Below are 12,341 nucleotides of genomic sequence, written 5' to 3' on the forward strand. Positions count from 1 at the left end.
CTGCAACCCGGAAACGGAAGTGCGTCACCGGCGGAGTCCCGAGACCCCGCCCCCTACAGCTGGCGCCAGATTCCGTTCTCAGCGGCACCGACCCAGCGCTGGGTACAGCACCGCCACCCCCGGGTTACTGGGGGGTGGGTTACTGGGGGGTGGGTTACTGGGGGGTAACTAGCCCGGGTTACTGAGCGGGTGTGTCACTAGCCCGGGTTACTGAGCGAGTATAACTAGCCCGGGTTACTGAGTGAGTATAGCTAGCCCGGGTTACTGAGCGAGTATAACTAGCCCGGGTTACTGAGCGAGTATAACTAGCCCGGGTTACTGAGAGGGTGTCCCTAGCCCGGGTTACTGAGCGAGTATAACTAGCCCGGGTTACTGAGCGGGTGTCACTAGCCCGGGTTACTGAGCGGGTGTCCCTAGCCCGGGTTACTGAGCGAGTATAACTAGCCCGGGTTACTGGGGGGTAATTAGCCCGGGTGTCACTAGCCTGGGTTACTGAGTGAGTATAACTAGCCCGGGTTACTGAGCGGGTATAACTAGCCCGGGTTACTGGGGGGTAATTAGCCCGGGTGTCACTAGCCCGGGTTACTGAGCGGGTGTCACTAGCCTGGGTTACTGAGTGAGTATAACTAGCCCGGGTTACTGAGCGGGTGTCCCTAGCCCGGGTTACTGAGCGGGTGTCCCTAGCCCGGGTTACTGAGCAAGTATAACTAGCCCGGGTTACTGAGCGGGTGTCCCTAGCCCAGGTTACTGAGTGGGTGTCCCTAGCCCGGGTTACTGAGCGGGTGTCACTAGCCCGGGTTACTGAGTGAGTATAACTAGCCCGGGTTACTGAGTGAGTATAACTAGCCCGGGTTACTGAGCGAGTATAACTAGCCCGGGTTACTGAGTGAGTATAACTAGCCCGGGTTACTGAGTATAACTAGCCCGGGTTACTGAGTGAGTATAACTATCCCGGGTTACTGAGGCGGGTGTCACTAGCCCGGGTTACTGAGTGAGTATAACTAGCCCGGGTTACTGAGTATAACTAGCCCGGGTTACTGAGTGAGTATAACTAGCCCGGGTTACTGAGTATAACTAGCCCGGGTTACTGAGTGAGTATAACTAGCCCGGGTTACTGAGTGAGTATAACTAGCCCGGGTTACTGAGTGAGTATAACTAGCCCGGGTTACTGAGTGAGTATAACTAGCCCGGGTTACCCGTCTTGTTTTTCAGGTAGAGGACATGGTGCAGATTATGGTGTCCAGGTCAGTACTTGTTAATTAGTGAGCGTGGTAACGTGACCCAGAGATACAAGCAAAGTGTCACCTAACTAACCCACCCTACCTGTCCGACCCCCTGTGTGCATGCGTGGGGGGGTCAGAGCCATGCGGGGGATATATTGAGGTCCTGTCATTGCATCGTAGGGACCCGTTGGGGCACCCCGCAGAGTGGGTGCTGATGGAGCTGCAGGGGGAGATCGCAGCTCGGAGGCAGGAAGCACTGTCCGGAAATCTGATGGGAGATCTGCATTATACCAAAGAGGTGACACTGCACGGTCTACACAGGAGAAACCTCCCTATAAAGCCTTCTATTACCCCCTATAACCGCTCCCTATAACTCCTACTGCCCCATATAACTGCTCCCTATAACTCCTACTGCCCCATATAACTGCTCCCTATAACTCCTACTGCCCCATATAATCGCTCCCTATAACTCCTACTGCTCATATAATCGCTCCCTATAACTCCTCCTACTGCCCCATATAATCGCTCCCTATAACTCCTACTGCCCATATAATCGCTCCCTATAACTCCTCCTACTGCCCCATATAATCGCTTCCTATAACTCCTACTGCCCATATAATCGCTCCCTATAACTCCTCCTACTGCCCCATATAATCGCTTCCTATAACTCCTCCCACTGCCCCATATAATCGCTCCCTATAACTCCTCCTACTGCCCCATATAATCGCTCCCTATAACTCCTACTGCCCCATATAATCGCTCCCTATATCTCCTCCTACTGCCCCATATAATCGCTTCCTATAACTCCTCCTACTGCCCCATATAATCGCTCCCTATAACTCCTACTGCCCCATATAACCCCCCTCTATAGCACCCCCTATTGCCCCATATAATTGCTCCCTATAACTCCTATTGCCCCATATAACTGCTCCCTATATCCCCTATTACTCCATATAACTACTCCGCTGGGCTGTCATACCACGCTGCACCACCGGGTGTCACTACAGCCCTGGGACACCCACGCAGACGATTGCACCCTGTACATCTCATCTCAGTGACGCGTCCGTACTCTTTCCCCCCCCCCCCCCACGCTCTGTGTGTGACGTTCCGGCACTCCCCCCCTCCCCCCCAGTGCTCTGTGTGTGCGGTGTCCCCCGTGCTCTGTGTGTGACGTCCCGGCGCTCTCAACCAAACCCCCCCCCCCCCCCCAGTGCTCTGTGTGTGCGGTGTTCCCCCCTGCTCTATGTGTGACGTTCCGGCACTCCCCCCCTCCCCCCCAGTGCTCTGTGTGTGCGGTGTCCCCCCGTGCTCGGTGTGTAACATCCCGGCGTCCCCTCTGCTCGGTGTGTAACATCCCGGCGTCCCCTCTGCTCGGTGTGTGACGTCCCCCGTGTCCCCCCTGCTCGGTGTGTGACGTCCCCGTGTCCCCCCTGCTCGGTGTGTGACGTCCCCGTGTCCCCCCTGCTCGGTGTGTGACGTCCCCGTGTCCCCCCTGCTCGGTGTGTGACGTCCCGGCGTCCCCCCTGCTCGGTGTGTAACGTCCCGGCGTCCCCCCTGCTCGGTGTGTGACGTCCCGGCGTCCCCTCTGCTCGGTGTGTGACGTCCCCGTGTCCCCCCTGCTCGGTGTGTAACGTCCCGGCGTCCCCCCCTGCTCGGTGTGTGACGTCCCGGCGTCCCCCCCTGCTCGGTGTGTGACGTCCCCGTGTCCCCTCTGCTCGGTGTGTGACGTCCCGGCGTCCCCTCTGCTCGGTGTGTGACGTCCCGGCGTCCCCTCTGCTCGGTGTGTGACGTCCCCGTGTCCCCCCCTGCTCGGTGTGTGACGTCCCCGGCGTCCCCTCTGCTCGGTGTGTGACGTCCCGGCGTCCCCTCTGCTCGGTGTGTGACGTCCCCGTGTCCCCCCTGCTCGGTGTGTGACGTCCCCGTGTCCCCCCTGCTCGGTGTGTGACGTCCCGGCGTCCCCTCTGCTCGGTGTGTGACGTCCCGGCGTCCCCTCTGCTCGGTGTGTGACGTCCCCGTGTCCCCCCTGCTCGGTGTGTGACGTCCCGGCGTCCCCTCTGCTCGGTGTGTGACGTCCCCGTGTCCCCCCTGCTCGGTGTGTGACGTCCCGGCGTCCCCTCTGCTCGGTGTGTGACGTCCCCGTGTCCCCTGCTCTGTCACCAGGGTGTCCCGGTGCTGATCATCGGACATCACATCCTGTACGGGAAGCTGTCCCGCCTGGAGAAACCGTTTGCCGTGCTGGTGAAGAGCAGCAGCGCCGCCCCGCAGGAACCGAGGGGAACCGCAGAGGCGGCAGAGACTCAGTACCGCGTGACCGCGCTGATCAAGCGGAAAATCATCTTTAAGACACGACCCAAACCCATTGTTACCAACGTCCCCAAGAAGGTGTGAGGAGGGGGACCTCACGCCCGTCACTGCTGCAGGAAACTCCTCGTTCATACCTGTGACTGTCACTCTGGGCCACCCAGGCGGGAATTACCCGGGACCCCCCCCCCCCCCCCCCGCGCCCTTAACCCCTTCAGCACTGGAGATTCCTGTCCATGTTAAATTGTGTAGAGGAAAGAAGCAGATTATTCACCAGCTGTGTCCTTTTCTGAGACTTTCTTGTCTATTTCTCAGGCCTTGGCGGCAATATTCTTGGCCGGAAACCTCCGGCAATGTCTGTGCGTCTCTCCTCCTGTACATAGCGAAATATATAAAGTATTTTTTATGGAAATAGCAGGGATATGGGCTTCCCTTCACGATCGGGTGTGCCGCTCATGTACAAGGTTAATTCAGGGGTTCTGAACTCGTCTTCAAGAAACCCCCCCCACCCCCCCGTCAACAGGTTAGGTTTTCAGGCTATCCCTGCTTCAGCACAGGTGGCTCACTGAGCCACTGATTGAGCCACCTGTGCTGAAGCAGGGATATCCTTGAAACCTGTCCTGTTGGGGGATCTTGAAGACTGGGTTAACTCATTAGCTGGCTGGAGGGGGAGGGTATCTAGTGAATGAAATGTTTAATTGGGACAGGTCTCATGTATACTGCAGATAGGATATCCCATTTATCTCTGGAATTAAACAGCAGCTGATTTTAGCCCAAAGTAATTTAAACGTGCCCTCCTGGGGGGGGGGGGGGGGAGAGAGTGTGTGTGTGTCTCCTTCCCTGTGCATCGCTCGGTGCAGGAAGTGTAGCCAGGATAGATTAAATATGGCAGCTGCGGCAGACGTCTGGAGCTGTGACTTAATTCGAGGGGTTTTTATGCTCCAGCTTTGGCTGGAAAATACATTACACGGCCAACATTCATTTTGTAGTTTACGACTCGCGCCGTTCAGATTGACATCTTTACTCCGGCGACGTTGTAAAACGATAAACCGCGCGATACAGAACCAGGGGTCCTCGTTATGAGGCAGAGGATCCGTTCGCTACGCTCGTTAAGAGACCGCGGTTCTGTTTGCGCGCTCGTTACGAGGCATCGGTTCTATTTGAGCGCTCGTTAAGAGACTGGCGTTCCGTTTACGAGCTCGTTAAGTGGCATCGGTTCCATTCGTGTGCTCGTTACGAGGCTGCGGTTCCGTGTGCGCGCTCGCTACGAGGCTGCTGTTCCGTTTGCGCGCGCTCGTTACAAGGCCGCGGATCTGTTTGCGCGCTCGTTACAAGGCCGCGGATCTGTTTGCGCGCTCGTTACGAGGCCGCGGTCGGAATGACATTTGCATTGGTTGATTCTCTGCTGTGTTTGCATTTTATTTTAGGAACATTTCAGCCAAAACACTGAAATAATAATAATAATAATACGATCCCAAAACGCAGGTAACAAAATAAATAAACATTTACAAAGTAGTAAAAATTGGTACAAAATAGAAACGGGTCCTTTTGTGAGCGGCTGCGGGTCCTGTCAGAAGTGTTACTGCATGCAGCATGCGGAGACCGTGCTTTCTACTGCATTGTGTGAAGATACTCTGCACCCCTATATACTCAGTCTGACAATGAGAATACTTAACAGCAGGGGTGCTCAACATCCCGCCCCCACCTCAACAGCTCCGCACGCTGATTTCTCTCGCTCGGCCTGGGCACCGGTGTATAAAGTGACCCCAAAGCCCTGAGCCCCATCTAGCAGCCCAGAGCTGCATTAAGCTGCCAGAGTGCACATGGGTGTAAGAATCCCCCCCCCCGGTGTCTGCTCTCCACCGACCTCTGAGAACTGATCCCCGGCAGCGGGACGGAGAGCTGACGCTCACTAACCGGCAACTCCCGTTACTGACACGAAATACTGTGCGGAAATATCAGACCTGAGCAGGTGATTTCATGTATAGCCCTTGTTACAAGTCACCTTTTTAACCCCTTTGCTGCCAGAGAGGACTGAAATGCATAGCAAAGCAGTATAAGAACATGCAATGTTGGGCAGCCCTGTCTGGCAGTGACGGGGTTAACTTTGCTATAATGGTGAATTGGGTGGAACGAGAGGTTGGCTTTATTTTTGGCAGCCCCCTCCCACTCGTGTCACAGCAGCGCCCCCTCCCACGCGTGTCACAGAGCAGCCCCCCCCCCAAGCGAGTCAGAGCAGCGCCCCAGCCTGTGTGTCACAGTGCCCCCCCCACACGCGTCACCCAGCCGCGCCCCCCCTCCCACCCGGGTATCACAGCAGCACCCCACTCCTGCGTCACCGCACCTCCCGCGCAGCACACACGGAGCACACCGCGGGGTTTGGACGCAGTGCGGACGTCTGGCTTGAGTTTCCGTGCACAGGTCGCTCGCTGGTAAACTGCATATTATTTAAACCCGTCCCCGCCAGGGGCCGACCCTGCTCACAGTGAGTAGGGCGCGATGGCGCGGGTACATTCACAGGTGTGTTAAGGCCACGAGCAGAGCGCTCCGATTGCGTTGGCCCATTCTTGCGTGCCTGAGGTATACGTTTGCATAGTACAGTCTTGGCTTTGGAAAGACACTGCCGGTGAGAAGATGTCACTGTCCCCATGCTTCCTACACTATTCCCATAATGGGGGGGTCTCTCTCCCCCCCTGACCTGCCAGAGGGGCTGCAACACATCCCAAGGCAGTCTAAACATATGCCAAGCAATGCGTTGCTGGCCCCATAGCGATTATAGCTCCCGTTCTGCTTGGCACCAATGTTTATTGCCCAACCTCACCTCCTGGTACCCAGTCCAATCGTGGTGCCAGCCCAAGATTAGACTCCACATCTCTGCCCTCACACTTCTGCCACTGCCAGGCTGTACAGCTCCTGCCTCTTTCCACAGCGCCGGGCGACCAGCGCCAGGTACAAGCAGAGCAGCACCAGCCAGTAACAGCCGTACAAGATGGCGCCTGACGCAAGAAACATGAGCTCGGTTTCAGTAAACGGGTCCTGGCTCTGGCAGTACGCCGTGTACACCAGCCCCCCCAGCAGGACACAGAACCAGACGGACACTGGCACGATGCCCATGAAGTTCACCACCAGCTTCTTGCGCCCCGAGGTGCCCCAGCTGGACTTGTTGATGGTGACCACGGCGAATATCTTGGCTGGCAGCAGGCTGGTCATGTAGAGCAGCGAGTAGAGCGACATGAAGATCATTTCGGCGTTGCCGCGCAGGAAGCAGGCGTACGTGGCCTTCACGATGCCCACCAGCTGCACCGTCAGCAGGAAGAGGAGGATGTTCCAGACGCGGCCACGGTAAAACAGCTGGACCACCGTGGCCACCAGGAAGAAGGGGAAGAAGCCGGTGACCACGGATTCGTAGGTCATCCACAGGTGGTGCTTGTGGAACCACAGCGCGTTGTACAACCACTCCCGGAAATACGACTTGCTCCAGCGCGTCTGCTGGTTCAGCCAGCGCAGGTACTGCGTGGGAGTCTCTGTCAGGCACCGGGACAGCGCCGTATACCTAGTCCGGTAGCCCAGGCTCAGTACACGGTTGGTGAGGTGCCGGTCGTCCCCGAAGCTACATTTCTGGCCCAGAAAGGTCTGGTGGTACCAGTCCTCCAGGAAGTGCTGCAGGAGGCTGTTGCGATACATGCCCAGCGGGCCGCTGATGCACTGCACGCAGCCGAAGTACGACTGGCAGGCGCGCTCCACGTTAAAGGCCATCCAGTACCGCACGCTGCTCAGGAAGGAGATCCACGAGTCGTACTTATTCAGGATCTGGGGGTAAGAGATGGAATGTGAGGGGGGAGAGCGAGCGGAGGCAAGAGCGCGCAGGGGGGAGAGCGAGCGGAGGCAAGAGCGTGAGGGGGGAGAGCGAGCGGAGGCAAGAGCGCGCAGGGGGGGGGGCAGAGGCAAGAGCGTGAGGGGGGAGAGCGAGCGGAGGCAAGAGCGCGCAGGGGGGAGAGCGAGCGGAGGCAAGAGCGTGAGGGGGGAGAGCGAGCGGAGGCAAGAGCGTGAGGGGGGAGAGCGAGCGGAGGCAAGAGCGTGAGGGGGGAGAGCGAGCGGAGGCAAGAGCGTGAGGGGGGAGAGCGAGCGGAGGCAAGAGCGTGCAGGGGGGAGAGCGAGCGGAGGCAAGAGCGCGCAGGGGGGAGAGCGAGCGGAGGCAAGAGCGTGAGGGGGGAGAGCGAGCGGAGGCAAGAGCGTGAGGGGGAGAGCGAGCGGAGGCAAGAGCGTGAGGGGGGAGAGCGAGCGGAGGCAAGAGTGCGCAGGGGGGAGAGCGAGCGGAGGCAAGAGCGTGAGGGGGGAGAGCGAGCGGAGGCAAGAGCGCGCAGGGGGGGAGAGCGAGCGGAGGCAAGAGCGTGAGGGGGGAGAGCGAGCGGAGGCAAGAGCGTGAGGGGGGGAGAGCGAGCGGAGGCAAGAGCGCGCAGGGGGGAGAGCGAGCGGAGGCAAGAGCGTGAGGGGGGAGAGCGAGCGGAGGCAAGAGCGCGCAGGGGGGGCAGAGGGGGAAGGCATGATGCAGCGGCGTGAAATACTCTGCAGAGCTTAGTAAATCTATCTCGGGGGCGGCCAACTCCAGTCCTCAAGAGCCACCAACAGGTCAGGTTTTCAGGATATCCCTGCTTCAGCACAGGTAGCTCAGTCAAAGACCGAGCAACTGATTGAGCCACGTGCTGAAGCAGGTATATCCTGAAAACCGGACCTGTTGGTGGCCCTTCAGGACTGGAGTTGGCAATTCCTGATCTATCTGCTCCTTGTCACCTTCAAGTTAATGGTCAGTAGCCCCCCCTCACCCCCTCTCATAATATTAATGTGTATATATATATATATATATATATATATATATAATATAACATTTTCAGGTGGCCTGTTCTGTGACCGGTCTGGGGACCCTGTTTTTTACCTGCACGTCCCCGCCGACTCCACCCACTTTGGGGTCATCCTCTAAGACGCGAAGCATCTCGGCGGTGCAGGCCGGGTCCAGCACAGTGTCCGAATCGCAGACCTACAGCGGACACAGCGAGGGGGGGGGAGGGGGGGAGGGGGTTACACATGGAGCCACCCCAAATAATGCAAGGAGACTCGGGACACGGCTGTGCTTGTTTTCAGTTTCTCCAAAGGATTATACCAAACACACAGCGCTCGAAGTATCAAAGTGGCGCAAATCTGGCGCAGAAAATCGCACCCTATCATTCCACGCAGCATGTCCCTGTGACATGAGTGGGATTTATTTATTCCCTTGATAGTTTCTTTTGCCCCGAAATTGCATCACTTTTGCCTCCGATACATAAACCCCCCAATCACTCGGCTGCAAAACATTCCTTTCCTACCAGAAACAATCATTTTTTTACCCCCCCGCAAATAAACATTAAAAGCCCCAGCTGTGCCGGAGACTGGGTGCCGGGTGATAATATTTCCGGTGATTTTAACCTTGTACAGAATAACACGTTCTCATTATTATGGCTGCAATGTGAATTCCAGCCCAGAGAGCTACATAGATGAGGAGAGAGTATCCGGTGCCACAGCACACAGCAAATCTGTGGCACCGGATACTCTCTCCTCATCTCTGCGGCTCACTCTGCCGGATGCACGCCGTGGGAAGCGTTACCAAGGGGCAACAAGACCCAGGACGGAAGAGCTGACAGGGGTAACATTAACTTTCTTTACCCCTGAGCCCCGACTATCACAGTGGTCTCCCGATGCTCCGTCTGCTTCCCTTTCAGCTACTCACAGTACTGAGTGCTGGATTTACACAGTGGGATGCCTGAGCGCGCGTCAGCTATATACCTTCAGAGACCTACATAATCTCTCTCCTCGGACGCTGGCGCCCGGGCACTCAGCAACAAAGCCCCCAGAAAGCAAAGCAAACTCATAACTAGTCACCCAAACACAGGGGAACGGTCAGCACTTAATGCCAGGGCCTGAGGGTCTTACGTTCGGGCTCCAACTTCCATTGGACCCAACAAGCCATACCTCCCTTTGTCACCGTGTCACCCTGCGGTGAGAGAGACTCCATGGGGCCTTTTATCTTGATATTATTGTCTGAGAACCCAACCCCTCGTGTCACCAACCTGCACGAAATCCACGCTGTCTCCGAGGGCTCTGAACGCCGTGTACATGACTTCTCGCTTCCCCCCCCACTTCTGCATGATGCAGGTGTACGGGAAGCTCTTGACCAGCTCCTGCACCCCCCGCTCGCCCTCCTGCCCGCCCTCCTCCGCCTCGTGGTAGTTGGTGCCCCACAAGTAGCAGCAGGTGCCCTCGGACCCCATGACCTCCCGGAAGATGTCCATCATGTATCTGTCGTCCTCTCCGTTCCCGTCCACCACCATCACCACCCGCAGGCGGGAGTACGAGAGGCGGCGCACGGAGCGCAGGCACTTCCGGAGGTACTCGGGGTCTTCTTGGTAAGCCGCGATGCACAGCGCCACGGAGGAAGTCCCTGCAGGAGCCCGCCCCACCGTGCGCATCCGTCTGTGCTCGAGGAAGGCAAAGAGGCTCTGCGTGAGCAGGTGGAGTCCCAGGATCGCCCCGTATAGACCGAACGACAGATGGTGCCGGTCTGTGCGGATGAACTGGTAGCCGGTCACATACGCCGCCAGGATGCCCCCTAACACCAGCAGAGCAAAGAGGTTGGTGCCCAGGACACGCAGTGCCATCTGCAGCCTCCCGGGCATCTGTGCCAAGGAAGAGAGGAGGGAGAGAGTCAGGAAGGGCAGCATGCACCGCAGAACATTCTGATACATTAAGGCACCTTACCCAAAGAGCTGACACTCTAAATGTCATGTCTGAGACACAGGGAGATAAACAGGCTCCGGCAGTGAAGATTTTAAAGATGCATTTGCATCCCTTAGCCGTCTCGTTAACTTACAAGGTTCGTTTATAGAATAAAGGGTGCTCTTTCACACAGGCATCTAAAGAAGAAGGTCTGAGGGAGTCTCGCCCAGTGATCAAAGCACGGAGCTACATCTGAGAGGCGAAGAGTCACAGACCCTGAACTGAACAAGCACTGAGCCCCAGAGACAGAGGCAGCCCATCAAACCTCCGTCACAGACCCTGAACTGAACAAGCACTGAGCCCCAGAGATAGAGGCAGCCCATCAAACCTCCGTCACAGACCCTGAACTGAACAAGCACTGAGCCCCAGAGATAGAGGCAGCCCATCAAACCTCCGTCACAGACCCTGAACTGAACAAGCACTGAGCCCCAGAGATAGAGGCAGCCCATCAAACTTCCGTCACGAACCTGACTGCAAGCCAGTCAATCTTCTGCTTTTATCAGGGGATTTGGGTCAAATTAACTTCAGTCCTAATTTTGTGACAACGACGATTCCAGAAACTGCAGAAAGAGCCCAAAATAAAGAGCAAAGTCAGGAAAACCTCTGCAGCCAGCTCCTGGGATCCGCTTATGCCGCAGACAGAGATATTAGAGTGTGAGCTCTTGGGAAAAGGATGCACTGAGTCTCTAGGTCTTGCTTGTAATATTTGTAACCTTTTCGGTGCTGGAAGCACTTCAATAGCTAATGAACAAGAGGAAGTGGGGTGGAACCAGCAAAGGAACAGAGTGGAAAATAAAGGAGACATCAAAAGGCTGGGACAGAGAGTAATCCCCGGCTCGTAATAACACGTTACATCTCAAGGGCTCTGCGGCATCCAGCGTGTGCCTGAGACACGTGAAACCCAAATCAGAGCTCACAGGTCCCTTCTGTCTGTGTCACTGTGTCACCCTGCGGGGGGGAAGGACAGACTCATAGCTCCCTTCTGTCTGTGTCACTGTGTCACCCTGCGGGGGGAGGGACAGACTCATAGCTCCCTTCTGTCTGAGTCACTGTGTCACCGTGCGGGGGGAGGGACAGACTCATAGCTCCCTTCTGTCTGTGTCACTGTGTCACCGTGCGGGGGGAGGGATAGACTCATAGCTCCCTTCTGTCTGAGTCACTGTGTCACCCTGCGGGGGGAGGGACAGACTCATAGCTCCCTTCTGTCTGTGTCACTGTGTCACCCTGCGGGGGGGGGGGGGGGAGGGACAGACTCATAGCTCCCTTCTGTCTGTGTCACTGTGTCACCCTGCAAGGGGAGGGACAGACACATAGGTCCCTTCTGTCTGTGTCACTGTGTCAGGGACAGACTCATAGCTCCCTTCTGTCTGTGTCACTGTGTCACCCTGCAGGGGAAGGGACAGACTCATAGGTCCCTTCTGTCTGTGTCACTGTGTCAGGGACAGACTCATAGCTCCCTTCTGTCTGTGTCACTGTGTCACCCTGTGGTTGGAGGGACAAACTCATAGCTGCCCTCTGACTGTGTCACCCTGCGGGTGGAGGTACAGGCTCAGAGCTCCCTTCTATCTGTGTCACTCCCCCTGCAGGGTGACAGTGATAGACTCATAGCTCTCTTCTGTCTGTGTCACCCTGCGGGGGGAGGGACAGACTCGTAGCTCCCTTCTATCTGTGTCACCCTGCAGGGGGAGGGACAGACTCGTAGCTCCCTTCTATCTGTGTCACCCTGTGGGGGGAGGGACAGACTTATAGCTGCTTTCTGTCTGTGTCACCCTGTGGGGGGAGGGTCAGACTTATAGCTGCCTTCTGTCTGTGTCACTGTCACCCTGCAGGGGGAGGGACAGACTCATAGCTGCCTTCTGTCTGTGTCACTGTGTCACCCTGCAGGGGGGGGGACAGACTCATAGCTGCTTTCTGTCTGTGTCACCCTGTGGGGGGAGGGTCAGACTTTTTGAGCACATACAGTACATAAAGGGAGTCACATTCAGAGGAGGGTAATGTAACCAGTGGAGT

At 56.9% G+C, this 12,341-nt stretch overlaps 2 protein-coding genes across 9 annotated transcripts in view; one reads left to right on the forward strand and one right to left on the reverse strand.

Annotated features, from left to right (window-relative positions):
- The first annotated feature begins 28 nt into the window (after nt 1–28).
- CHTF8 (chromosome transmission fidelity factor 8) lies at nt 29–4,295 on the forward strand. Of its 8 annotated transcripts, none has more exons than XM_075576494.1 (4): nt 29–102; nt 1,213–1,244; nt 1,404–1,521; nt 3,384–4,295. In XM_075576494.1, exons 2-4 carry the CDS (start codon nt 1,222–1,224, stop codon nt 3,609–3,611), a joined length of 369 nt encoding a protein of 122 aa, XP_075432609.1. In that variant the 5' UTR covers nt 29–102; nt 1,213–1,221; the 3' UTR covers nt 3,612–4,295. The 8 variants fall into 8 exon arrangements, with proteins under 8 accessions (XP_075432609.1, XP_075432613.1, XP_075432615.1 ...); XM_075576498.1 differs by lacking the exon at nt 29–102 and adding an exon at nt 111–134; XM_075576500.1 differs by lacking the exon at nt 29–102 and adding an exon at nt 129–149.
- A 1,608-nt stretch (nt 4,296–5,903) lies between these two features.
- The window catches only part of HAS3 (hyaluronan synthase 3), a 10,398-nt gene continuing 3,960 nt past the window's right edge, over nt 5,904–12,341 (reverse strand). Inside the window, exons 2-4 of the mRNA XM_075577183.1 lie at nt 9,626–10,231; nt 8,458–8,559; nt 5,904–7,334 (exon numbers count right to left, since the gene is read on the reverse strand). Of these exons, the coding sequence (XP_075433298.1) occupies nt 6,405–7,334; nt 8,458–8,559; nt 9,626–10,231 (1,638 nt within the window). The 3' untranslated portion in view covers nt 5,904–6,404. The remainder of the gene's footprint in view (nt 7,335–8,457; nt 8,560–9,625; nt 10,232–12,341) is intronic.

This window comes from Ascaphus truei, chromosome 19, assembly GCF_040206685.1.
Source record: "Ascaphus truei isolate aAscTru1 chromosome 19, aAscTru1.hap1, whole genome shotgun sequence".
Taxonomy (NCBI): Eukaryota; Metazoa; Chordata; class Amphibia; order Anura; family Ascaphidae; genus Ascaphus; species Ascaphus truei.

Coding starts and splice junctions, on each gene's coding strand:
- CHTF8 (XM_075576494.1), top strand. CDS start 1,222: ATGGTGCAGATTATGGTGTCCAG. Junction 1,245..1,403: donor GTGCAGATTATGGTGTCCAG/GTCAGTACTTGT, acceptor ATTGCATCGTAG/GGACCCGTTGGGGCACCCCG. Junction 1,522..3,383: donor ATCTGCATTATACCAAAGAG/GTGACACTGCAC, acceptor CTCTGTCACCAG/GGTGTCCCGGTGCTGATCAT.